Genomic DNA, 24,496 nt, shown 5'->3' on the forward strand with positions numbered 1-24,496 from the left:
TCCACTTTATGGCCACCACTGCTTGCTACTGGTATTCTGAGGCTGGTCGCATTCTCTGTCTGGGAGATTATTGTTGCTAAAATCAGGAAACTGGCCGGGCACGGTGGCTCACACCTGTAATCCCAGCACTTCGGGATGCAGAGGTGGGCAGATCATGAGGTCAGGAGACTGAGGCCATTCTGGCCAACATGGTGAAATTCCGTCTCTACTAAAATACAAAAAATTAGCCGGGCATGGTGGCATGAACCTGTAGTCCCAGCTACTCAGGAGGCTGAAGCAGGAAAATCACTTGAACCCAGGAGGCAGAGGTTGCAGAGAGCCGAGATTGCGCCACTGCACTCCAGCCTGGTGACAGAACAAAACTCCATCTAAAAAAAAAAAAAAATCAGGAAGCTCCTCTCCTTGCCGTAAATTACTCCACGTGTGTGCATATTCGTGTACCATGAGGGGATGACGTTCTAGCCCCAGTCTCAAATAACTCTGGGCTCAAACTACATTTCTCTCACCCTCACACTTTCCTAAGAAATGCCAAGTACATAGAGAGTTTGTTCCCTATATAGTGTAGATAAAACCCACAGAAAGATCCAGGAAAATCCCCTGATGAGAGGCCACCTAGCAATTTCCTAGGAATGGAGAGAACTCCTGGAGTGTCTTTCTGCATATCCTGCCTTGGTTATCACCTTTGCTGGCTTTGTTACTGAGGCTTCACTGAGGACCTGCGGGTGGTTGGGTGACCCTGGGCAAGGTGGTGTCTATCTGGATATCCTATTCTCCTCAACCTTCTTCCTCCCTATCAAGGCCCAACTCCTGGGAAACATCTCTCCAGTAAACGGCCCAGACCCCCACTGTCCAGCAGGCAGAGCCAATCCAGTAGCTCAGAGGGGATCTCAGCCACCTGAGACTGTGGCGGCTATGGTCCTTCTGTGGTCCCACTTTCCCCAGGGTTTCAGGGAAGATGGTACAGGTAGCACTAGAGATCTGAGAGCAGTGGGGTTGGCTGTTGGTGTCTGAGGGGAGCTCTAGAAAAACTCCTAGATGCAGATATGGGTGAATGAGATGCCTAGACCTCAGAGCTGAGGTCTAGACTGACCTCTCTTCACTTTCAATTTTATCTTGGCTTATCAAAAAAATGCAGAAAGCAGCAGGGCTATTTATGTCTACATCTGACCTTTGGGGTGTTCCTTGGTTGTGTTGAGCAAACCTGAAATAAGCAACCCTCCAGGTCCTCCAAGCCCCAAGTGATCAATGCAGTGAATTATAAACAGTTCAAAGCAAAGAGTCATCTCCTTCAGTCTGGCTCCACTGATTAAGACGACTCAAATCTCATTCTTCTGTTCTAAAAGGATGATGCTTTTGTATCTACAAAGAGTTGTTTCGGGAACTTAAAAGGCAGTTGAGTGAAAAGACCCCTCTCACTTTAGTGTTAGGAACATCTGAAATTAAATCATTGCTCCATCACTTATTAGTGGTGTGAGCCTCTATTTCTTAAGTGTACACTATAGTTAGGATGCATCACGCAACACTCTGACAGATTGCAGATGATATATATAAAGTGATTGGCACATAGTTGGCAGAAAATGTGATTGCTATTATAATAATTACCGCTGGAGGCCGGATGCGGCGGCTCAAGCCTGTAATCCCAGCACTTTGGGAGGCCAAGGTGGGTGGATCACGAGGTCAAGAGATCGAGACCATCCTGGTCAACATGGTGAAACCCCGTCTCTACCAAAAATACAAAAAATTAGCTGGGCATGGTGGCGAGTGCCTGTAATCCCAGCTACTCAGGAGGCTGAGGCAGGAGAATTGCCTGAACCCAGGAGGCGGAGGTTGCGGTGAGCCGAGATTGCGCCATTGCACTCCAGCCTGGGTAACAAGAGTGAAACTCCGTCTCAAAAAAAAAAAAATTACCGTTATGTGCATTAGTTGGAAACTATTAAGAGATGGGTAAGTCAAATTCAGTTATTACAGTCTTTGAACACTGTTTTGAATTGTCCTATGGTGCAATTCAAAATAAAATGGCTGGTACTGGGGAACTGTCACTGTACTTACTGGGAGCTACGTAGCACTGTTTTCTGCGGCAAGATTTGCCCTGTGAGGCCCACATCCTGTCCCCTCCACTGACAGTCTGTGAGGCCTTGTTTATGGTTTTTGTCTGATGTAAGAAAATTTGAGGCCAAAAAGAGTCATATGCACTCAGCCAAGACCCAGCAGCTCCTCGGCTTCCAGGATAGAGATGGGCAGTACTCCTGGCCTCCCTGCTCCAGCAGCACCATGGACATAGGATCTGGACTCTGTGACTAATCAACCCTGTAATCTCAGGGAAGTGGCTTAAATTCTCTAAATTTCCGTAGTTATTAGGATTAAATGAGATAATTTACGTAATGTACCTAATGCACACATAGCAATCATAAGCAGTGTCTTCTAGATGGGAAGCGCTCTCTTTTAGAAAACTTCAAATTAGCTTCACATCAACTCAGTCTGAATCTGCCCAAAGAATCCACCCGACCCAACCTTCCCACATCCAGGATCCCCAGCTCTGCATGCTCCGTAGCTGCCTCTCCACAAGGTGCAAGTGCTTGGCTGATGGAGGTCTAAGCAAAGAAACCCCATGACCTGCCGCAATCAGCCTCCCTCCTCCTTGTGTCTGCACGTTCTGTAACCTCTGGGTTTTCAGAGCTTGCTCCAGCCTTCTTCCACTCCTCCAGGCTGTGCTTATGCTCCTTTTTTCTCTCTAACAATTTCTACTTATTTTCCCATCCAGAATTCCTGGTGGAGTCTGGATCCCAAACCCATCTGATTTGGTCTAGAATTTTCAGAGTGCTCTCCAGAGCCTCAGAAGCCCTGGAAATCCAAGCTGGGGTCACCCAGAAGATACCCACAGGGTCCCTACAAGAAAATTAGCTGCCTTGGACAAATGCCAGCTTCCTAGATGCCTTGGTAACGATGTTTATCAGGAATAAGATCTTGCCTAAGATGAGGAAATCAGGAACTGTATTGGTACTACCAGCTATTCTCACCCCCAAACCTGGCCAAAGTCAGTCTAAGATCCCATGAACAATGAGGGGGAAAAAAGGGTAAGGTAGAGGTAGAAGAGGCTCCTTTAGTTCCCAACACTGCTATGAGAATTCTCAAACATTCAGAAAAGTTGGAGCATTTACAGTGAACATTCGTATGCCTACTACCTAGGTTCTAACACTAATGTTTTACTTTGCTTGCTTTATCACTCATCTGCCCATCTAGCCATCCCTCTGACCAACCATCTATTTACCTTATTTCTTAAAATATGCTCCTTTCCACTTCATTGGCTATTCACAATTTGCAGCAACCTGCTTTCATTTAATTTTTACCATATCCCTTGAAGAAAATCGTGCAGGTATGAGCATTTCAATCTTTTAGATAAGTAAACTGATTCTCAGAAAAATTCAGAAAGGCACCCAAAGTCACAAGGCTAATACCCCTACTGGAACAAAAACCAGAAGATCTGTTTCACAGACTGTTGCAGCTACTTTTAAGGGAGTCAGTGTTTGGAGAATGGAGTAATGAATGACTTTGCTAGCAATGGACCTAGAAGAAGGACAAGAATCTCATTTCATTTCTCAGCATCTCACATTTGTGCCCAATGTATATTCACACAGTGAAAGAAGGAAGGCTAGCTCAAGGAGTCTAGCTGCTCCTCCAAGTCCCTCTTCTGTCTCTGCAGGACTAAGAGCCTCTGGAGAGGACTCAGCCGGAACAGTGGTGTCAGGGATCCTAGGGGGTTCTGTGACTCTCCTCCTAAATATCTCAGTAGCCACAGACATTGAGCACGTCGCCTGGAATGGTCCCAAAAATGCTCTTGCTTTAGCAAATCCCGAAGATGTAATCCTTATGGACAAAAGCTACCAGGGCCGACTAAACATCACCAAGTGGAGTTACTCCCTGCACATCAGCAATCTGACTCTGAATGACGCAGGCTTCTACAAAGCCCAGATAAACAAAAAGAATTCTGAAGTCACCACTAAGGAAGAATTTACCCTGCGTGTCTACGGTGAGTTCTGGAGAGCTTCTGTGTTTTGATCTTTTCTTTCTTTTATGTGTGCAAATGTTTGGGGTATGTCTGAAATTTTGTTGTACGTATATAGTGCACACAGATGAAGTCAGGGTTTTCCATGTATCTACTGCCTGAGTACAATACATTCTTGCTAAGTATAGTCACCCTACTCTGTTATCAAAAATTGAATTTATTCTATCTTACTGTGTGTTTGTACCCTTTAACCCACTTCTCCTTATCATCCCCCCAACCACCCACTCCCCATACTGACCCTTCTCAGTCTCTGGTATCTATCTTTCCACCATCTACCTCCAGATGATCAAATTTTTGTACTCACATAAAAGTGAGAACATGTGATACATGTCTTTTGTGCCTGACTTATTTCACTTAAGATAATGACTAAAGTTTCAGCCATGTTGCTGCAAAAGACACAATTTCATTCTTTTTACTGATTGTTAAGTTTTTAAAATATATTTAGAGCACACAAGTGTAGATTTTTAATTTCCAACTTAATTTCTTTGTTGACTCAATGGTCAGGAGCGTGTTGTTTAATATCCATGTATTTGTATCATTTTATTCCATTGGAATTGAAAAGATATTTGATATGATTTCAGTGTTTTAAAGTTTGTTGAGACTTGTCTTGTGGCCTAACATATGGTTTATCCCGGAGAATGTTTCGTATACTAATGAAAAGAATGTATATTCTGCAGTTGTTTGACAGAATGTTCTGTAAATATCTGTTAGGTCCATTTGGTCTAAACTCCAATTTAAATCCAATGTTTCTTTGCTTTTTCTGTCTAGAAGCTCTGTATAATGAGGAGAGTGGAGTGCTGAAGTCCTCCTAAATATATTTAGAGGGTACAAGTGTAGATTTTTATTATGCTATTGCGCGCGCGTGCACGCGCTTTCTCTCTCTCTCTCTCCCTGGTAATATTGCTTTATGAATCTAGGTGCTCCAGTGTTTGGTGCATACACATTCAGAATTGTTATATCCTCTTGCTGGATTGATCTCTTCATCATTATATAATGGCATTCTTTGTCTTTTTTTTTTTTTAGACTTAAAGTCTGTTTATCTGATCTAAATATAGCTACTCCTGCTTGCTTTTGGTTTCCATTTACATGGAATTTTTTTTTTTTTTGGAATTTTTTTTTTTTCTATTTCTTTACTTTCTTTACACCCATTGTCTATCCAGGTGTTTTGGCAAGAAAGGTGCAGTGGATAAGGTGCCCTAAGTCTGACCACACACCATGCATTAATGGGCTTTTCTTTCCCAAGCATTGTGGACACAGAGCAATTGGAATTGCTCCATATTCTGAGACCATAGGCAGAGCCTGTGGTGTTCCGGTGATCTCTGCCCTATAAGGCTTTCCGGCCTTACCAGCTCCCGTCTGCAAAGACCCACCTAAGTCTTGTGAGCAGAGGTTGCATTACTTCCCAGAGTCTTTTGCATAAGCTCCCTTTACGAGATCCTCACACAAACTATGTTGGGAAGAGTTGTGAGACCAAAGCAGTTTTTTCTGCTTTGCAGCCACACCACTGTGTTCCGCAGTTGTAGGGCGCTCTCAGATGGTCTCCTGTTACCATTTGACCTCTGCTTTTATTTTACTGAACCATAGTTTGGATATGATCCGTGGCACAAATCTCAGTGTATAAAAAGCAAAGCAAGCTTGTAATCATTTAACTTTAAGTAACACAGGTCTGCTCGGCCATCTCTTCCCATATCTCCTCCCTTCTTTTTAGCGAAGAGGGTGGAAGTGATTATGGATTATTCGTGTCTTTGATTGTCTCTGAAAATTTCTGCTGCATTTGTGGAGTAAAAACAGGCAGAATAAACAGACACCTACTAAAACAAAATTAGCAATTGTGGATCCATCAAGAGTTTTAACCCACTTGATAGGATTCAGGCTTGAAAGCTTATTTGCAGCTCCTTCCAATATATCAGCTGCAGGTAAAACATTTAAATGAGCCTGTGAGGCCTGAGAAATCTGTTCGTTTAATTTGGCAATATCCAACGTTGTTCTCGTTCCCTAGTAGTGTCTCCTTACTTGTTCCCAATGATGTTCATTAGAATTATAAGTATGGGGGGGTAATACAATAATCAGATGTGTCCCAATCATAATTCAACTGTAATCTCTGTTCTAAGCTCATTATTCGATCTCCCATCCAAATTACAGTTTGTGGAAGATGATTAATTTGATTTGTCAATTTTTGATTAATTCTTGTTTGAGAATTCCAAAGCGTGAAAGAATTTTTCTGGCAAACATCCATCTAGTGGGCAGTTTGAACTGAGGTGTGCAGAGCCACTCCTATAGATGCAGCAGTAGCTGCCACAGCTATAATTCCCATGACAGCAGCAATCAGCATAAATACGAATCTTTTTGAATGATTTAAGACAGACTCCTTTTAGTACCTTTGTGATATGTACTGAAGGAGAGGCTTTCCATGGTCAGTTAAGAGTTACTGGAATCCACACTCCTTCTCTGGCTCTGTCTAGTAAAATAGTATTTTCAAGTTTAAATGTTGAATTAATGTAAGTAAACAATTTACAATGTTTACAGGTTAGGGTTTGAATATCAGGGCTGATGCTTACATTTTCTACTACCAACACATCGGGTGGCTTAACACAACTTAGAAATGGAATAGTTCTGTTTGAGATTAAATCAATATTAAAAGAAACTCAATTGTTTTTTGTGCCAATCAATCCTCTTCCTTTCCACACTCTCATATGAGCTGTTGCCATAGCCAATTTCCACAGCTCCAGATGCTTTGGACTTAAAATGGGTTTCATAAGCTTTGGTCTGGGCAAGGCTGTTCCTTTATCTTCCCATTTAATGGGGAAAGGAGATTCCATTCTTTTAGTAAGGTTATTTCTGATTATTAAGTTTTCAGTTATTTCTAACAATATTGGTGCATCTACACAAGATGCCTGTCTCACACAATTTTTTTTTTAATTCACCTTTAGGAGCCCAATCAATGATTGCCCCATATGCATTATCTTGGAAGTGTGACTGCCCTGTCAGCTACACAATCTTTCCAAGTAAGAATTTCTAATTGAAGAGACCATTTTGGATTGGTTTTGGGGCAGCTTTTTCCTTTCAGCTTATATTGATTAGTGTACTCAAAAGTTGTGTAATGTCCATTGCGTTATATCTTACACAGCATATTTGGTCTAAAGGACATTCCACTGCCTATATAACAAGTAGGACCAGTTCTATTATCCCTTGGGATGTATATTAACTAGCTTCGAGGCTTTAGGGTTAAACACCCTGGAGTTTTCCCGAGACAGACAGATGGAGGAAAGCGATATCCATGAGGGACATTCATTAACATTCCTTCCTCCTCTGGTTGAGCAGGACACCGGTCATCAGTAGGACCAGGCATCCAAATGCTATCATTTATGTACACCTTTTTTTTTTTTTTAAAGATGGGGTTTCTTCATGATGGCCAGGCTGGTCTTGAACTCCTGACCTCAGGTGATCCACCCACCTCGGCCTCCCAAAGTGCTAGGATTACAGGCGTGAGCCACCGCGCCCGGCCTTCATTTATGTACACTTCAATAGGTCAATCCATCCAAGTGACAGGTCTAATCAAAGGTGGGAATGGTACATAAGCCCCATATGTATAGTTCTCTTCTGCCGAAACAGGGTTATTGCTTACTGACCAGCCATAACCGTGACAGCTGCCAGAATAAGATTACCCGGTGTCACCTCCATGCAAGTCTCCATTAGGCTTGCTGTTGCCATATGCACCAGCCTCTTCATTTGACCCCATGTCAGCGGGTTGGCTTTCTGTGTTGCCTTTGTCCCTGAGACACTCAGCTTGGCTATCTTGCACCATACCGCTCCTGGGCCTGGTCTGTTTCTCTTCTTGCTCCATGGTTTGGAGGAGTTCATTGAAAATCTTCAGCTGTCTCATAGGTACCCAAATGTGAGGTTGGTTTTCTCCTGGTAATATATAAGCATAGCCTCTTCCCGAGGGTACAACCTTTCCCAAGTCCCACTGATTGGTGGTGGAATCTTTCCACCATACTCTCTTTCCTTCCTTCGGATTAATTTCGTGTCCAACAAAGTATTGTTCTGTAGCCGTGGACACTTGATCTTTGGAAATGTTCAAAAAATGTAAAGTGACTAGTGCCAATTGTAATTGTACATGGGGAGTAAAATACTCCTTATTGTCTCCCCCATTTTTTTGTTTTGCCAATTGAGTTTTTAAGATTCTGTTTGCCCTTTCTACTATTGCTTGTCCCTGGGAGCTATAGGGGATTTTTGTTGTATGAATTATGTTCCATTGTTCTAGGAACTGGCTTTGGTGGCTTACTGCAGTATTCTGGCCCATTATCAGTTTTAATTTTTTGTGGGACTCTCATAACTGCAAAGCAAGAAAATAGGTATTTTTTAACATGTGCAGTGCTTTCTCCTGTTTGGCAAGCTGCCCAAATGAAATGAGAGAAAGTATTCACAGTAACATGAACGTAAGATAATTTTCCAACTGAAGAAACGTGAGTAACTTCCATTTGCCAAATTCAATTTGTGTGTAATCCTCCAGGATTTACCCCTGCCTCCTGAGTGGGCAGTTGAAGAACTTGACATTGAGGGCAATGTTGGACAATTTGTTTTACCTGTCTCCAAGTTCAAGGAAATTTGCTTTTTAAACCCACCGCATTTGTATGTGTTAATGCATGAAATTTTTTGGCTTCTGTAAAAACTGTAGAAACCAGCAAGTTTGCCTGTTTGCTTGAGCTAAAGGTCCAGGTAAACAAGTATGTGCTTAAATGTGTGTGATATAAAATGGAGCTTCTTTGCTGTTAACTGCTTTTTGAAGTGATTCAAATAGCTTTCTTAACTGATTATCCTGAATGTATTTTAACAACGCAGTTTCTACATTTTTTTGTAGAATGTACTACATAAGCTGAGTCTGAAACTAGATTAACTGGTTGCTGTATATCTGTAAGGACCTAGATAACTGCCCGGAACTCTACTCTTTGTGCTGAATGAAAATTTGTTTGGATAACTCTGTGAAAAGGGCCTGTGTAAGATACCTTTCCACGCTTAGATGCATCAGTAAAAACAGTGACAGCGCACTTCATTGGCTGACCTTGGGTAATTTTAGGTAAAACCCATGATGTAAGCTCTAGGAACTGAAAAACTTTTGCTTTAGGATAATGATTATTAATTTAGCCTACGAAATCTGCCAAGCCGAATTGCCAATTGACGGAATTGATGTAAGCTTGTTGAACTTGTTTTTTAGTTAAAGTAACAATTATTTTGTCAGGTTCGTATTCAGACAATTGAACAATCCTTGTTCTGCCTTTACTAATGACACTAGCTATTTGATTCAAGTATACAGTTAAAGTTTCACTTGTATTGTGAGGTAAGAAGACCTATTCTACTAAACTTCTATCTTGAACAAAGACTTCTATTGGAGAATGAGGTGTTAAGAACACAATGAGCTGTAACTGTGAGTTACTGTTAATTCTTTCTACCTGGGCTTGCTGTATTTTTTCTTTATTTTTAACTCCTCAGCTGCTTCTTTTGTTAACACTCACTATTTAAATTTGGATCTTCTTTTAAAATTGCAAATAGATTAGACATTGCATAAGTAGGAATACCGAGATCTGGCCTTAGCCAATAAAATCTCCTAACAACTTTTGAAAATTATTTAGTGTTTTAAGTCTGTCCTAATTTCTGCCTTTTGAGGGCGTATTTGCCTCTTTTCAACTTGCATTCCCAAACATTTTACTGGTGTTGAGGTTTGAATTTTATCAGGAGCTAAAATTAGCCCTGCTTTCTGCACACATTCTTTTAGGCAATTATAACATAGAACCAACTTTTTTCTAGTTTCTGCAGCACATAATATATCATCAACATAGTGAATGATACAGCATTGAGGAAACTGAGAATAGGCTGAATAGCATTTCCCACAAAAGTCTGACACACTATAGGACTATTTAACATTCCTTGAGACAAAACCTTCCATTGATACCTCGTAGCTGGCTATTCCAACCCCAACTAATTTCATATTAGCCTTTTGTTTTGGCCAGTGCTTGGACCATTGACTAGAGCTTATTACGGAAACATCCACTCCAGTATCTACCAGACCTTTAAAAGTTTTTTCTTGAATTGTAATATTACAAACTGGCCAATTATCTGTAACTTTGCTTGCCCAGTACACTGCTTTTTCTTGAAAATTACCAATTTGCTTCTTTCTTACTGCATTAGCGGTTCCTACTTTTACATAAGGTAGAGGCAATAATTGAGCAATTCTATCCCTGGTTCTGCTTTCCAGGGCGCACTGGCGGTCACTATCAATTGAATTTCTCCTTTTAGATCTGGATGAGCAATTCCTGCAAGAATTTGCACTCCCTGCAATTCGACACCAGCCCAACCTACAACAAGTGCTACCGTATTTTCTGGTAGAGGCCCACACACTCTTGTAGATAATTTCTGTGGTACATCCCCTGGGGGAATTGTTACAGGCCGAATGCTGCACAGACTTAGTGTTGCACTTCCTGAGGAAGCAGGAGACAATTTTTTTTTATATTTTTTTTTTTCTTTTTAAAATTTTACAACACTTGGTCTATGGTGGCATTTACTGCACACCACTATAAACTACAGGTGTAGCAACTTCTACCCATTGTCCTGTTAATTGTCCTGGTGGCAGAGGTCATACCTCCTGAGTTTGCCACTTAATAAATGGATTTGTACCTTGCCAGGGCTGTGGAGAAGGTGGCCATTCATGACTATCCCATTTTGGTGCTGTTGGCTCAGCCCACTTTTGAGTGAATACTGAAAGAGTTTCCTCCAAACTGTGAGGCATTCTAGACACATTTGCATAGATTACCTCCTTTCAGTGATGCCCTCCTGAAATTGCTCTTTCTGTTTCTCTTTTTTCCACCTGACAGATTTTCTATCAAACTCTTCACTATTATCTTCTATACTGATCTTTATTCTCAAGAGTTCCTACAGCCCCCTGACTCTCTTTGCTGGGAGTGCTTTTTACAATATTCTCAGGAGTTCCTTTATCTGGGAAGCACAGACAATACTGATCCACTGCCTCAAAGAAAGTAATGAGATTTTCCGTCCCAATCTTTATACCCCCTTTCTTTAAAAGTTCCCGAATAAGAACAAGGCAATTATTATACTTGCTGTATGATTTTCCCATTTTGTTACCCTAGAATACTCCAGGTGCACTAGCTTACCGCTAGACCGACCGAAACACGTTCCCGGGAATCCCTCGATGAACTGCACCCCGCAAATGACCGCGCGGGGTCTCTTTACCAGGAACACAGGGAATCCACGCTGAGCGACAGATGTTGGGAACCAACCCAACCCTGTGCGTGGGTGCTCCCTGTCCCAGAAGTGAGGAGGGGTCCCGGCAGTGACCAGGGACTGAGAAAAGAAAGACAAAGACACAGGAATAGAATGTTACAGGAGGGGTCCAGGGGCCTAACGCCCTCTGGCGGGTCTGGGCTTCAGGCGCTTTTATTGGATGCATTGTCTTGTTAAACTTGCAGGGCTGTGGGGAGGGGGTTGAGGAGGACATCCAGAGGAAGTGCAGGTGTCTGCAGCATTCAACAGCAAACATAGTTCTCCTAAGAAATGCTAAGTAAGGACATTGAGATTTTACCATCCATTGTGTATCCAGGTGTTTTGGCAAGAGAGGTGCAGTGGATAAGGTGCCCCAAGTCTGACCACACACAATGCATTAATGGGCTTTTCTTTCCCAAGCATTGTGGACACAGAGCAATTGGAATTGCTCCATATTCTGAGAACAAAGGCAGAGCCTGTGCTGTTCCCGTGATCTCGGCCCTGTAAGGCTTTCTGGCCTTACCAGCTCCCATCTGCAAAGACCCTCCCAAGCTTTGTGAGCAGAGGTTGCATGACTTCCCAGAGCCTTTTGCATAAGCTCCTTTTATGAGATCCTCACACAAACTCCATGTTGGGAAGAGCTGTGGGACCAAAGCAGTTTTTTCTGCTTTGCAGCCACACCGGAGCGTTCGGCAGTTACAAACACTCTCAGATGCTCTTTATCATAGGCTTCCTGTTACCGCTTGATCTCTGCTTTTTTATTTTCCTGCACCATAGTTTGTTTATGATCCGTGGCACAAATCTCAGTGTATAAAAAGCAAAGCAAGCTCGAATCATTTAACTGTAAGTAACACAGGTCCGCCCCTGACCATGTCTTCCTACAGGGATTGAAACGTCAAGTGGCGGGTCATCACACCACAGTGGTCGCAGCATACCTATCTTTGTGCCTCAAGGCAGTGTATGCGGTGTTCATGCTTCTCAGCAGGCCGATTTTTAGGTCTGCAGGTGGCTTGCTCAGATACTGATAATGGCAGCAGTGAGCTGGGGGGGTGAGCAGGTTCTCAGGCCCCTGTGTAGCTAGTGTGGCATGGGCAATGACAGCAGCAGGATGATTCTCTGGGTCCCAAGCAGTGTGCATTGATGTTGATGGTGGCTGCAGTGGCCGGGACAGGCTAGTTTCCAGGACCACAGGTGGCCCTTGCAGGTAGGTGGTAGTGGCTGGGAGTTAGGCCCACCCTAGTCCCCTAGAGAAAAGTGCTCAGGTGCCCAAGGTGGTGGATTGGGTTGGGCAATCCCCAAGCTGCTGGCCTATGTGTTCTCTTTGCAAGAGGGGAGCCTGAAGCCAGGCTGAGTGGGCTTGTACTCAAGCCCCCAATGGTGAAAGCAGACACCAGCTATGGTATGTGGGAGCAGGGCGATCCTCAGGCCCCCGGCAGAGTGCTCACGTGAGAACAGGAGCAGACACAGTGAGGCTCTGCCGCTGGAGAGGGTGAGGCCAGGTTCAGTGGCCATAGCCTGGAATGGCAGATGGGGAATATGCATCCCTCTCAGCCTTGGTCCCAGGAGGGCTTCCCCTAAACCAGCCCTAGCTGCAGGAGCTTTTGACCAGGTTGTGACCAAGTTGCAGCAGCAACTCACAGCCCACTACTTTACCCAGTCTCAGTCACAGCAGCATTCGCTTCCTGGCACCAGAAACTGCAGCCCACACCTCTCTTGCTACTTAGCTGAACCTGCAGAGTGCTCCCAGATCATACTCTAGTCTCAGCAGCAACAGTTTTAGTTTCCCTAACACTTCAGACCAGACACTGTTGGGCCCCAGGACAGCATGCAGTCTGCCAAAGGCTAAGTTTGAAAATGGCCCCTTACTATAACTGCATAGGTCTCAGAAAGAGTGTGGAACCCAGTAGGAGCTCCCTCCCTGGAGCAGTTCTGCCCCACAGTCTCCCAGCAGCTCCCTATGGTAGGCAGCTTGGAGGGTCAAAGGGGTTAGGCCTTGAGAGGGTTAAAGGGGTCTCCTGAGGCCAGGATTGCATGATTCTGCAATGGGATGTGGGCCACAGGAAGTCTCTCACTCACCTCTATTGGGAAATCACACCCAGCTCCCAGCAGATCCCAGCTAGGGAGGCTGCCTCTGTTCCTTCTCCTTCCCTGTTTTTAGTGTTTCCTGTCACCTCTCTGTTGAATTCCAGCATTCTCCCTTGTAAAATGTATTTAAAATGTTTTGACTGTTTGTATACTATTTTAGTTCTTCCAAGTAGAGGAGGTAGGCATTAAATGCTTCTCGTAAGCCATTTTGAAACCCCTTCTCTTGATCTTTTATTTTTATAACCAGACATTCTTTTTCTCCAGGAATTTATCTCTCTAGGAGAAATCTGACCACTACATTGGTCATTTTTCACCTAATTCCATATACACAGATGTCAAGATTGGAAGACACGCCCATAAACTCCTTACATGTTACACAATTGCCATAATTCATGTAACTGGTCTCCTACTTGTAGAAATATTGTTTCTGCTTATAGAAATATTGTTTCCAGTATTTTCTCTTATAAACAATGCTGCAATGAATATTCTTATGCACCTATCTTTTCACACTTACGTAAGTAGTTTGTATTCTGATGAATAAATCTAGAATATATATACATGGGGTCAAGTTACTGAATCAAATGGTATATGCATTTTACTGTTTTTGAGACATCATCCCACTACATCACCCAGTCTGGTCTCCAATTCCTGGGCTCAAGTGATCCTCCTGCCTCGATCTCCCAAGTATCTGGGACTACAAGTACTTGCTACCATGCCCAGCTTTTAAATTCTGAATTTATTATTATTATTATTACCAGTATTTCGGAGAGAGAGTCTCATTTTGTTGTCAGGCTAGTCTCAAACTCCTGGACTCAGGCTATACCCTTCCCTCAACCTCCCAAGTAGCTGGGACTACAGGCATGTGCCACCATGCCTGGCTTTAAAATTCTAAATTTTCATTTATTATTATCATTTTATTTTGCAGAGACTGGTTCTCACTTTGTTGATCAGGCTGGTTTCAAACTCCTGGCACATTTTTCCCCCCTCAGCGTCCCAAAGTGGTAGGATTATAGGCATGAGCCACCGTGTCTAGCCATCTTTTCATGTATTTAATAGCCTCTGTATTCTCTTTTCCGTAACTCTCCATTAATATTCTTTACTCACCTATATTAGTGTGATCGGGTGCTGTAACAAAATACCACAGAACAGATGGCTTAAACAACAGAAATTTATTTCTTGCAATTCTGGAGACTAACTCAGGTCTTGTTAGGTTTGGTTTTCCCTGGGACGTCTCTTCTCGGCTTGTAATTGGCCACGTTTTCACTGTGCTCTCACACAGTCATTCCCTTGTCTGTGTATGTCCTAATCTCCTCTTCTTATAAGCACATCAGTCATATTGTATGAGGGTTCACCCTAACAATTCCATTTTAACTTAATTACCTCTTTAGGGACACTGTCTCCAAATACAGTCACATTCTGAGGTACTGGGGATTAGAGCCTCTATGCATGAATTTTGTGGGGGACAGAATTCAGCCTAACATTCTACCCACTGGCCTCCCAAAATTCATATCCGTCTCACATCTTTTTTTTTTTTTTTAAGACAGGGTTTCACCTTGTTGGTCAGGCTGGTCTTGGACTCCCGACCTCAGGTGATCCGCCCGCCTTGGCCTCCAGAGTGCTTGGATTACAGGTGTGAGCCACCACGCCCAGCCAAATCCATCTCACATCTTATATAAGTAGCAAGGAGAAACCAGGCAGTGCCTTCAACTCTTTTGTGATACCCTGCTTTTTGCCAGCTGACACTGACTCTCCTTTTCCCTGACGAAAAGCTGTTCAGGCTTTATGTTAGCCTTTTTGAGCTGACCAGACTCCATCTTGGCTTCTGCATTTTAGTAACCTTCTCCCTGTTAAGTATGTGACTATAGTATAAAGCAAGGTCAGGCTGACACAAGGCACCCAGGAACGCCTTTGTTGATAAGAGGCCGAGTAAGTGGTATCAGCAGAGCCTGGAAATGCAGCTGCAGTGAGTGCCCAGAGCCCGCCTTATCTATAGGTTGTATGTCTTTCATGACAGCTGGACTCCTCACACCTGGCACTGTTTTATTTCCTATGTATCAGTCTTTTCTTCTAACTTTTTGCTTACTCTGCCTTTGTGAAAACTTTGTTTCAGCTAGGTTCCCCCCTTCCTGTTAAAACTAGTGTATAAAAGGCCACCTAACTTTTTCTTCAGGGCCGAGAGAATTTTGGGCATTAGCCACTCTCGGTCACCAGCTTAATAAAGACTCATAATTCATTCTCAGAGTGTGGCGCGTTCCTTGACTCGCTCGGGTACAACACTTTGACTAGAAATCTCCACAGCTAAGTACTCAAATTTGTCACTTAAATGTTCTACTTTCCACAAAACACTAGAATACAATGTGGCCAAGTTCTTTGCCTCTTTCCTCCAGTTTCCAGTAACATATTTCTAATTTCTGTCTGAGACCTCACCAGCAATACATTTAATGTTTATATTTTTTCCAGAATCCTGCTCATGATGACCTATGTATATCTCTAATGTAACAGCAGCTTTCCCTGCAGTGCTCCTATTTCTTTCTGAGTGCTCACCGGAATTCTCGTTAACACCCATATTTCTACCCAGAGTCTCTTGAAGACAATCTAGGCTTTTTCTAGCACACACCTCAAAATTCTTCCAACCTCTACCCATTAGCACGTTCCAAAGCCACTTCACATTTTTACATTGTTAGAGCTTCATCCCACTTCTGGTATCAAAACCTGTATTGGTTTGCTAGGGCTGCCATAACAAAATACTGCAGACTACCTAGCTTAAACGACAAATGTATTGCTCATTTCTCTGGAACACAACTCTAGAGGCCAATGAATGTGTCAGCAGGCTTGATTTATTCTGAGGCCTCTCTCCTCGGCTTTCAGATGCCACCTTCTTTCTACAGCCTCACATGGGTGTCCGTCTGTCTGTGATGTCTATTCTCTAATCTCCCCTTCTTATAAGAATACCACTCATATCAGATAAGGGCCCACGCTAATGATCCCAGTTTAACTTAATTACCTCTATGTCCAAATACAGCTCTATTTTCAAATACAGTCACATTCTGAGGTGCTGGAGGCTAAGACTCCAACATCTAAACTTTGCAGGGACACAGTTCAGCCCATAACACCATCTTTCTATCAGATAGTTTGATCGTTTTCATTGATTGGTAGGGTATTCTGTATCTATTAAGGAAATGGAATTCTATGCAGTTAATAGAATTAGAATGAATCAACACAACATGTGTTGACATACAATAATTTCCAAGATAGATTGTTAATTTTTTAAGGTTCAAAACAGTGTGTAAAGTAAGCATATATCTGTCTGTATCTAGAATATCTCTGGAAAGATCAATGAGAAACTTATAGCAGTAATTGCCTCCAGAAATAGTAATTCTTGAAGAGATGAAATAGATGGCTGGAGGAAAGAAAGCTTAGTTTTTCATTACATACCTTTTGTATTTTCTCAATTTTTAATGTACTACATATTCAAAAGAAGAAATACTGGGCCAGGCTCAGTGGCTCATGCCTGTAATCCCAGCACTTTGGGAGGCCAAGACGACAGATCACCTGAGGCCAGGAGTTCGAGACCAGCCTGGCCAACATGGTGAAACCCCATCTCTACTAAAAATACAAAAATTAGCTGAGTGTGGTGGCATGTGCCTGTAGTCCCAGCTACTCAGGAGGCTGAGGCAGGAGAATCACTTGAACCCAGTAGGAGGAGGTTGCATTTGAACCTGGTAGGAGGAGTGATCACACCACTTTACTACAGCCTGGGTGACAGAGTGAGACTCTGTCTCAAAAAAAGAAAAAAAAGAAATATAACTTCATGAAACATTCACACATGCACACACACATGGTGAACAGTGGAGATGGAACAAAAGGAAAGGAGAAGACAAGGAAGAAGATCTAGAAGCACAATGCACCCTAAATTCAGACTCAGATTCTAGAGGCAGAATTCTCCACTCTATATAGTGTTTAGAGCTGGGCCATTCACCTCACCTATTTATTTATTGGACATTCATGAGTGTTTTTCATAAGCCAGGCTAGGTATTAGATGTTCTGACACAGGAATCAGCCCTGTCTTCAAGGAGTTCTTATACCAGTCGGGGAAAGAGAGAAGTAATCAGACTATTAGTCATGCTGAGTCATGGTGATAAGAGCAGTAGAGGATGTTATGGGAGCACGGAGTAGAGGCTCAACCCCGCCTGCAGAGAAGATGTGCCTACAGCAGGTAACGCTGGCCTCTCTCTGCTGCCCCCAGCTCCCCTATTAGCACCACCTTCTTCTCTTGGCTCTTTCCTGCTGGCAAAGGGATCTGAGCATCTTCCCATGCTGTTGTTCCTGCAGAGCAGCTGCAGGAGCCCCAAGTCACCTTGAAGTCTGTGAAGGTATCTGAGAACTTCTCCTGTAACATCACTCTCATGTGCTCCGTGAAGGGGGCAGAGAAAAGTGTTCTGTACAGCTGGACCCCAAGGGACTCCCATGCTTCTGAGTCCAATGGAAGCTCCATTCTCACCATCTCCCGAATGCCCTGTGACCCAGACCTGCCATACACCTGCACAGCTAAGAACCCCATCAGCCAGAGCAGCTCCCGCCCTGTCCATGCTGGGCAGTTCTGTACAGGTAACTGACTCCAGTTTGGCCCTTGAGGGAATTCCAGAAACAATGTGAGCAGCTGTGGAGTCTAAACTCCAGAGTTCTGGTCAGACACAGAGTGGGTGGGGAAGCAAGAGGACAGGCCCAAAGACTCCTTATTCGCTATCTCAGGGAGCTGAGAGGGGCTGGCAGGACTGGGGAAAGCCCAGAACACTGTGAGACTCTAAGGGTAGAGCAAGGGAGAAGACAGTATGGATAAAGGAGTCCAGATTGGTCTTTGCTTGGGTGGAGGTGTTTCCAGGCACCTTCAGAGGGCAGAAAGGGGCACAAGAGTCCAGGTATTCAGTGGGCAGAGCCAGGTGGAACAGGTGGTCATGGCAAAGTAGCAGACATGCCCCTCAGAGGATAAGGCTAGGGGGAAGGGGTGGAGGAGGAGGGACCCCAGTCCCCTCGGTCCCCTTTAGGCTGCCTGAGGGCCAAGGGATTAAGGAACTGACTGAGCTGCAATGTCTCATCTCTGACCACAGATCCAGGAGCTTCCAGAGGAGAAACAATGGGGGATACTGTGGTAGGGGTCCTGGGAGAGGCAGTCACCCTGCCACTGGCACTCCCAGTCACCTGTCGGGACACAGAGAAGGTTGTCTGGATGTTTAACACGTCCATCATCAGCAAAGAGAGGGAAGAAGCAGCAACAGCAGATCCACTCATTAAATCCAGAGATCATTCCAAGAACAGGGTGTGGGTCTCCAACCAGGACTGCTCCCTGAAGATTGACCGGCTGATGATAGAGGACGCCGGCCCCTACCATGCCTATGTGTGCTCAGAGGCCTCCAGAGTCACCAGCATGACACATGTCACCCTGCGCATCTACCGTGAGTGTCTGGGCAGGGCACCCCTCATTAGATTCCTTCCCTGAAAGCTTTCTCCTCTGCTGCCTTCTCCCCCTCCCCGTTCTCCCAGGTCTTCCCTCATACTGAAATGCCTCAGACCACCCTGTTCAGTTCACATCAGTTGATGCACAGGAGGAAAACTCATGACTAGCTGCTGGGCAAGTCTACCTGCCAAAGTGCCCTTGGTAGTATGCTACCAGTCAGACCTCTGCCACCCAAATTTAGGTACTTGCCCAGGTCCTTCTGCATTGAGTCTCAGAAGGGATTAGGAGGCCGAGCGTGGTGACTCATGCCTGTAATCCCAATACTTGGAGGTCAGGAATTTGAGGTCAGCCTGGCCAACATGGTGAAACCCTGTCTTTACTAAAAATACAAAAATTAGCTGGGCGTGGTGGTGGACGCCTGTAATCCTAGCTCCTCAGGAGGCTGAGGCAGGAGAATCCTGAACCCCGAGGGGTGGAGGTTGCAGTGAGCCAAGGTCATGCCACTTCACTCCAGCCTGGGAATGAAAGGACTAGGAACTCACTAACCTGCATATTCTTTTCTTTCTTTCTTTCTTTCTTTCTTTCTTTTTTTTGAGAGAGTCACATTCTGTCACCCAAGCTGGAGTGAAGTGGCGTGATCTTGGCTCACTATAACCTCTGACTCCTGGGTTGAAGGGATTTTCCTGCCTCAGCCTCCTGAGTAGCTGGGATTACAAGCATGAACCACCACATCTGGCTAATTTTTGTACTTTATTAATAGAGACGGGGTTTTGCCATGTTGGCCAGGCAGGTCTCAAACTCCTGACCTCAGGTGATCCACCCGCCTCAGCCTCCCAAACTGCTGGGATTACAGGAGTGAGCCACAAAGCCTGGCCCCAACCTGCACTTTTATAGGATATTATCATTTTCAATAAGGCTAGAGCTGTCTGGGGTGCAATCAGAGAAAACTGAGGCCTGGTGTCCAAAGATGCTGTGGCCTCTGAGAAGGTAGACCGCTCAGCTCCCCTGAGCATGAGGAAGAGAAGTTGCATTCTACTTCTCAGCCCTGGGCCTCACAGGAGCTTGGCTTGGCACTTGCACGGTTTATGTCCTTCACCTGTGCCATTCAGACATGGTCAGCCTGCCCCCTGCCTGAGTTTGTCAGGGTCCAGGTATCTGTGAAGAGTCACCATCATGGTTTTGTTAAAATATGCAGCAAGTCAGCCAAGTCCATGCCTATTGCCCACAGTGACTCAAATATAAAGTAAAAATAAGAATAAACAGGAAACAAATAGAGTCAGTCTTATCGTTTCTTTTAAAGTTGCTAATACTTATTGAGCATTTATTCTGTGTTAGGTAAGAGAGGTGTCAGCGCTCACGTCTCTGCATCCCTTATCTCAGATAAATAAATAAATCAGCCTCAAAGGTAAGCCTTGAAGGGTCTTCACAGCACTTGGAAGTGTCTCACCTGTGCTGGTTGGTTTGATGCTTTCACAGCTGTAACTACGCTGTATAGAATGAGTTAGCACCTCTCTCTCTTCACTTTTCATTAGTTCCCTAATTTCTCACCTGAGCATCAAGAGGTGAAGAGCTGTGTCTGAGATGTCACAAGTAGTGAGGAAAGTGCCAGGTGTACACCAAAATTCCTGTGGCTCCTGGAGGCACTCTGCTGGCAGTGTCAACACTCAGCTTCATGAATACGTTTTCAATGAATGAAGATGGGTGACTGCCCCGGGGGCAGGCCTGAGTCCACAGGGAGTCTGCCTGTTTACTCACAGGGAAGCTGAGGAAACCCAAAATCACGTGGAGCATCAGGCACACCGAAGACGGCATCTGCAGGGTCAGCCTGACCTGCTCCGTGGAGGACGGGGGAAACACCGTGGTGTACACATGGACCCCACCGCAGAAGGAAGCTGTGGTGTCGCAAGGGAAATCACACCTCGACGTCTCATGGAGAAGTGGTGAAAATCACCCCAACCTCACATGCATAGCCAGCAACCCTGTCAGCAACACTTCCCATCAGTTTCCTTCTGAGAACATCTGTCCAGGTTTCTCTCCATCTCTGTTTACTCGGGCCACAGGGCCTTGGGGCCTCAGATCCAAGAGTTTACATTCTGATTGATTCTTTATGAAGTGCAGTGAGAGGCTATGTGTGAGAGCCCTTTAGAGTGGGATGTATCCATGGAAATATGAGCCATGCATGTGATTTTAATGTTGTAATAGCCATGTTAGAAAAAGCAAGAAGAAATACATAAAGTTATCGTAATCATATGTTTTATTGGGGCCAGGCGCAATTGCTCATGCCTGTAATCCTAGCACTTTGGGAGACCGAGGCAGGTAGATCACCTGAGGTCAGGAGTTCGTGACCAGCCTGGCCCACATGGCAAACCCCATCTCTACTAAAAATACAAAAATTAGCTGGACATGCTGGCACATGCCTGTAATCCCAGCTACTCAGGAAGTAGAGGCAGGAGAATCACTTGAACCTGGGAGGTGGAGGTTGCAGTGAGCCGAGATCATGCCACTGTACTCCAGCCTAGGTGACAGAGCGAGACTCCATCTCAAAAAAAAAAAAGAAAAATATGTTTTATTTAACCAAAAGTATCCAAATACCATTATTTCAATGTTTATTCAATACAAAAAATATTCATTAGACACTACATTTTATTTCGTATTAAGTCTTTGAGGACCAGTATGTATTTTACACTTACAGCACGTTTTGATTCAGAGGCTAAATTTTCAATGAAAGTGTTTAATCTATCTTCAGATTTTGTAAAATTTACAGTTGAAAAAATAGACTCATGCACCCAAGTTATTTCAAGCATACTCACCAGTTTTTCGAGAGGGAATTGAGTCACCATTTTTAAATTAAAACTGAAACTAAATTAAAGAAACAATTTGGTGTCTCAGTAATACCAGCCACATTTCAAGGGCTCATGCATAGCTTGTGGCTACCATATTGAATAGTTAGAGGCTTGTGGAGAAAAGCTGATAGGAAGTTGATATGGAAAGGAATGTGGACCACACAGGAACAAAGGCTGTGTGTGTGGGAACTAGGAAAAAAGCCCAGTGGCTCTTGCTAAATGCCAAGCACTATTCTAGGCCTTCATGCATTTTTACATTGTCTTCGCAACAATCCTACGGAGTACATATTCTCATTTTTCCCCATTATGTGAATAAAGAAACTGGGGCTCAGAAAAGGTAAGGGACTTGTGGAAGGTCACACAGTAAAGGCTGGATAGAACCCTGAGCTCTATATTCTGCTCTTCCACAGAAGGAAGCAGAAAAAGGTATGGTCTACCCAGTATCTGACAATGTTGGGTCAGATTGTATCTGGCAGACAGATCTAGAGCCCAGATCTTAGAGCCAGAGTTCCAGGAATCTGGAACTCCCCTCATATCATTTACAGAGGGGTGGTGTAACATGGCCATTAAGGGCGCTGTAGGATCTGTACTCAAACCTCAGGTCAGACACTCGAAACTCTGTGGCACTGGGCAAGCCATAAATCTCCCTACCCAGGGACTGTCTGCCTCAGGTACTGCTATAACCTCTTGCCTAGAATAATGCTTGCTCGAAAAATGGTTGTGGAATGAATGAATGAAAAGAAATACTTTCCGCAATGTCATGGATTTTAAGGGGCGGGTGGGATGGCCATCATGTTCTGTCCATGGTTTGCTCCAGTGTGTCTTGTCATTATGTGTGTTAATATCCCTCATTTCCTCTTTAAAGGGCCTAAGAGAAACATGAAGCTTTGGATTGGGTTGCCCCTGATGGTTTGCCTTCTGTGCCTTGGGATCTTCAGCTGGTGGTGCATTTGGAAACAAAAAAGACGGTGTGGGTTTCCGAGATCAATGTTGTCCCCTAACGCTAGGCCATTTACCTGGGACCTGTGGAGGGTTCTCTGCCCTTTCACAATCCCATGCTACCCCTCCCTTATTTCTTCCCAGAGCAATGGGGAAGGGGTTTCAGTTGGGACTCTTACAAATAATTGAAACCCAACTCAAACTAGCTTAGAACAGAGAAAAAAAAAAGGCATATGGGAGCAAGGAGAGCATTTGTAATTTTGTCACTTAAATAATCAGTCTGTGGGGAAGGCAGGGACAGAGATGGCATAATGGAGAAACGTCACCAGACGCTCAAATGTCACCAGAGCTCTCCACCTTACATCTCTACTGTGTATTTTGAGTCAGCTTAACTCTCCAACTGCAGCCAGCTGAGAGGAGGGGTGGGAGCGAGGGGAGGAAAGTACCACAACACAGCAGCTGGCGGCTCCAGACCCACACATACTAACAGCCCTGACACCAGACAGGGGAGAAAATGTGCTTCCCTCTAGCTCCAATGTAAAGAACACCAGACATAGCTCTGATTGGCCCAAAGTTAAGGTCACGTGGCTGCTGCTTGGACCAATTTCTATAGCCAAGACGATGCGCTTTCATGATTGGTAGCTCCTCTAGAATCCCAGCATTGGAGTGGAAATGAAGTAGTTAGTTGCCAAAAAGAGCAGAAGGGCTAGAACACATGGGGTCCCTGGAAGAACTGCTGAATCGCAGGCAAACCGCTTCGACCAGTGGCTACGGCAGAGGAGCTCTTCCCTTCGGAGGGTTGGGAGGGAAGCTCCGGAGCCTGCAATTCAGCAGGAAGTGTCCCTAGACTCTGGCCACCCCTTCCACAGGCTTGGCTTCACATCGGGGTTCAACCTCCTTCCTGAAGCCTTTTCCCTCTCTATGGCCCCCAAAGTCTCTCCCCTTCTCATTTGACTCTAACAGAATGAAAGACGCCTCTTGCCTCACAGCCCTCTTGATAAACCTTCTCTATGATTTCTCATATTCAGTCCCAGCCTTCTGTTCCAGCCAACCTAAGGACCCAGATGACACACCAGGTAACGTTACCCATGACACAGGCTTTGGGGTCCCTAGTCCAAATGGAAGCTCTAAAGTCTTGCTGCTCAAAGCGTGGTCTGCTGGCCAGCAATGTGGGCACTACCCAGGAAACTTGTTAGAAATGCAAAATCTGACCAGGCGCCATAGCTTACATCTGTAACCCCAGCACTTTGGGAGGCTGAGGCAGGTGGATTACTTGAGGCCAGGAGTTCAAGACCAGCCTGGCCAATAAAGTGAAACCCCGTCTTTACTAAAAGTAGAAAAAATTAGCTGGGAGTGGTGGCGCATGCCTGTAATCCCAGCTACTCGGGAAGCTGAGGCATGAGAATTGGTTTAACCTGGGAGGTGGAGGTTGCAGTGAGCCAAGATCATGACGCCACTGTACTACAGCCTGGTGACAGGGCAAGACTCTGTCTCAAAAAAAAAAAAAAAAAAAAAACAGAATCTTGGGCACCACCCCAGAATACTGATTCCAAATCTATATTTTAACCAGATCCATAAGTGATCCAATGCCCACTAAAGTTTGAAAAGGAAGGTGACATAGAAACAAATATCAAGACAGACCCTTAGAGATGATCGCCAGAGCTAGAAGAGGACTCCCAGACCCTTACTATCTACCTAAGTAATTTCTTCTTAACTCCTATATCAAAATGGGCTGCTTGATGTACCCCACAGGCAGGGTTGACATTCACCCCATGTACCACGCCAGCCCTCACAGCATATCCATTCAGCGTTCCACGCCAGCCCTCACAGCGCATC

General features: G+C 44.5%; 1 protein-coding gene and 1 long non-coding RNA gene across 5 annotated transcripts in view; one reads left to right on the plus strand and one right to left on the minus strand.

Moving 5' to 3' along the window:
* Positions 1-24,496, plus strand: part of LY9 (lymphocyte antigen 9) — a 30,426-nt gene that overhangs the window by 199 nt on the left and 5,731 nt on the right. The window contains exons 2-7 of one of the 4 annotated variants that reach the window (XM_032260811.1): positions 3,701-4,027; positions 17,756-18,031; positions 18,532-18,876; positions 20,636-20,905; positions 22,587-22,692; positions 23,684-23,736. In XM_032260811.1, coding sequence (XP_032116702.1) covers positions 3,701-4,027; positions 17,756-18,031; positions 18,532-18,876; positions 20,636-20,905; positions 22,587-22,692; positions 23,684-23,736 — 1,377 coding nt within the window. The remainder of the gene's footprint in view (positions 1-3,700; positions 4,028-17,755; positions 18,032-18,531; positions 18,877-20,635; positions 20,906-22,586; positions 22,693-23,683; positions 23,737-24,496) is intronic. The other 3 variants (XM_032260808.1, XM_032260810.1, XM_032260809.1) reach the window with 3 other exon arrangements.
* On the minus strand, positions 5,647-23,756 carry LOC116538420. Its single transcript, XR_004263636.1, has 3 exons — positions 23,747-23,756; positions 17,168-17,178; positions 5,647-5,743 (listed from the first exon to the last, which is right to left on the minus strand). It is a non-coding gene; the product is annotated as an uncharacterized LOC116538420 (long non-coding RNA).

The sequence above is a fragment of the Sapajus apella genome, unplaced genomic scaffold (assembly GCF_009761245.1).
Source record: "Sapajus apella isolate SASKATOON/1434 unplaced genomic scaffold, GSC_monkey_1.0 scaffold119, whole genome shotgun sequence".
NCBI classification, from domain to species: Eukaryota; Metazoa; Chordata; class Mammalia; order Primates; family Cebidae; genus Sapajus; species Sapajus apella.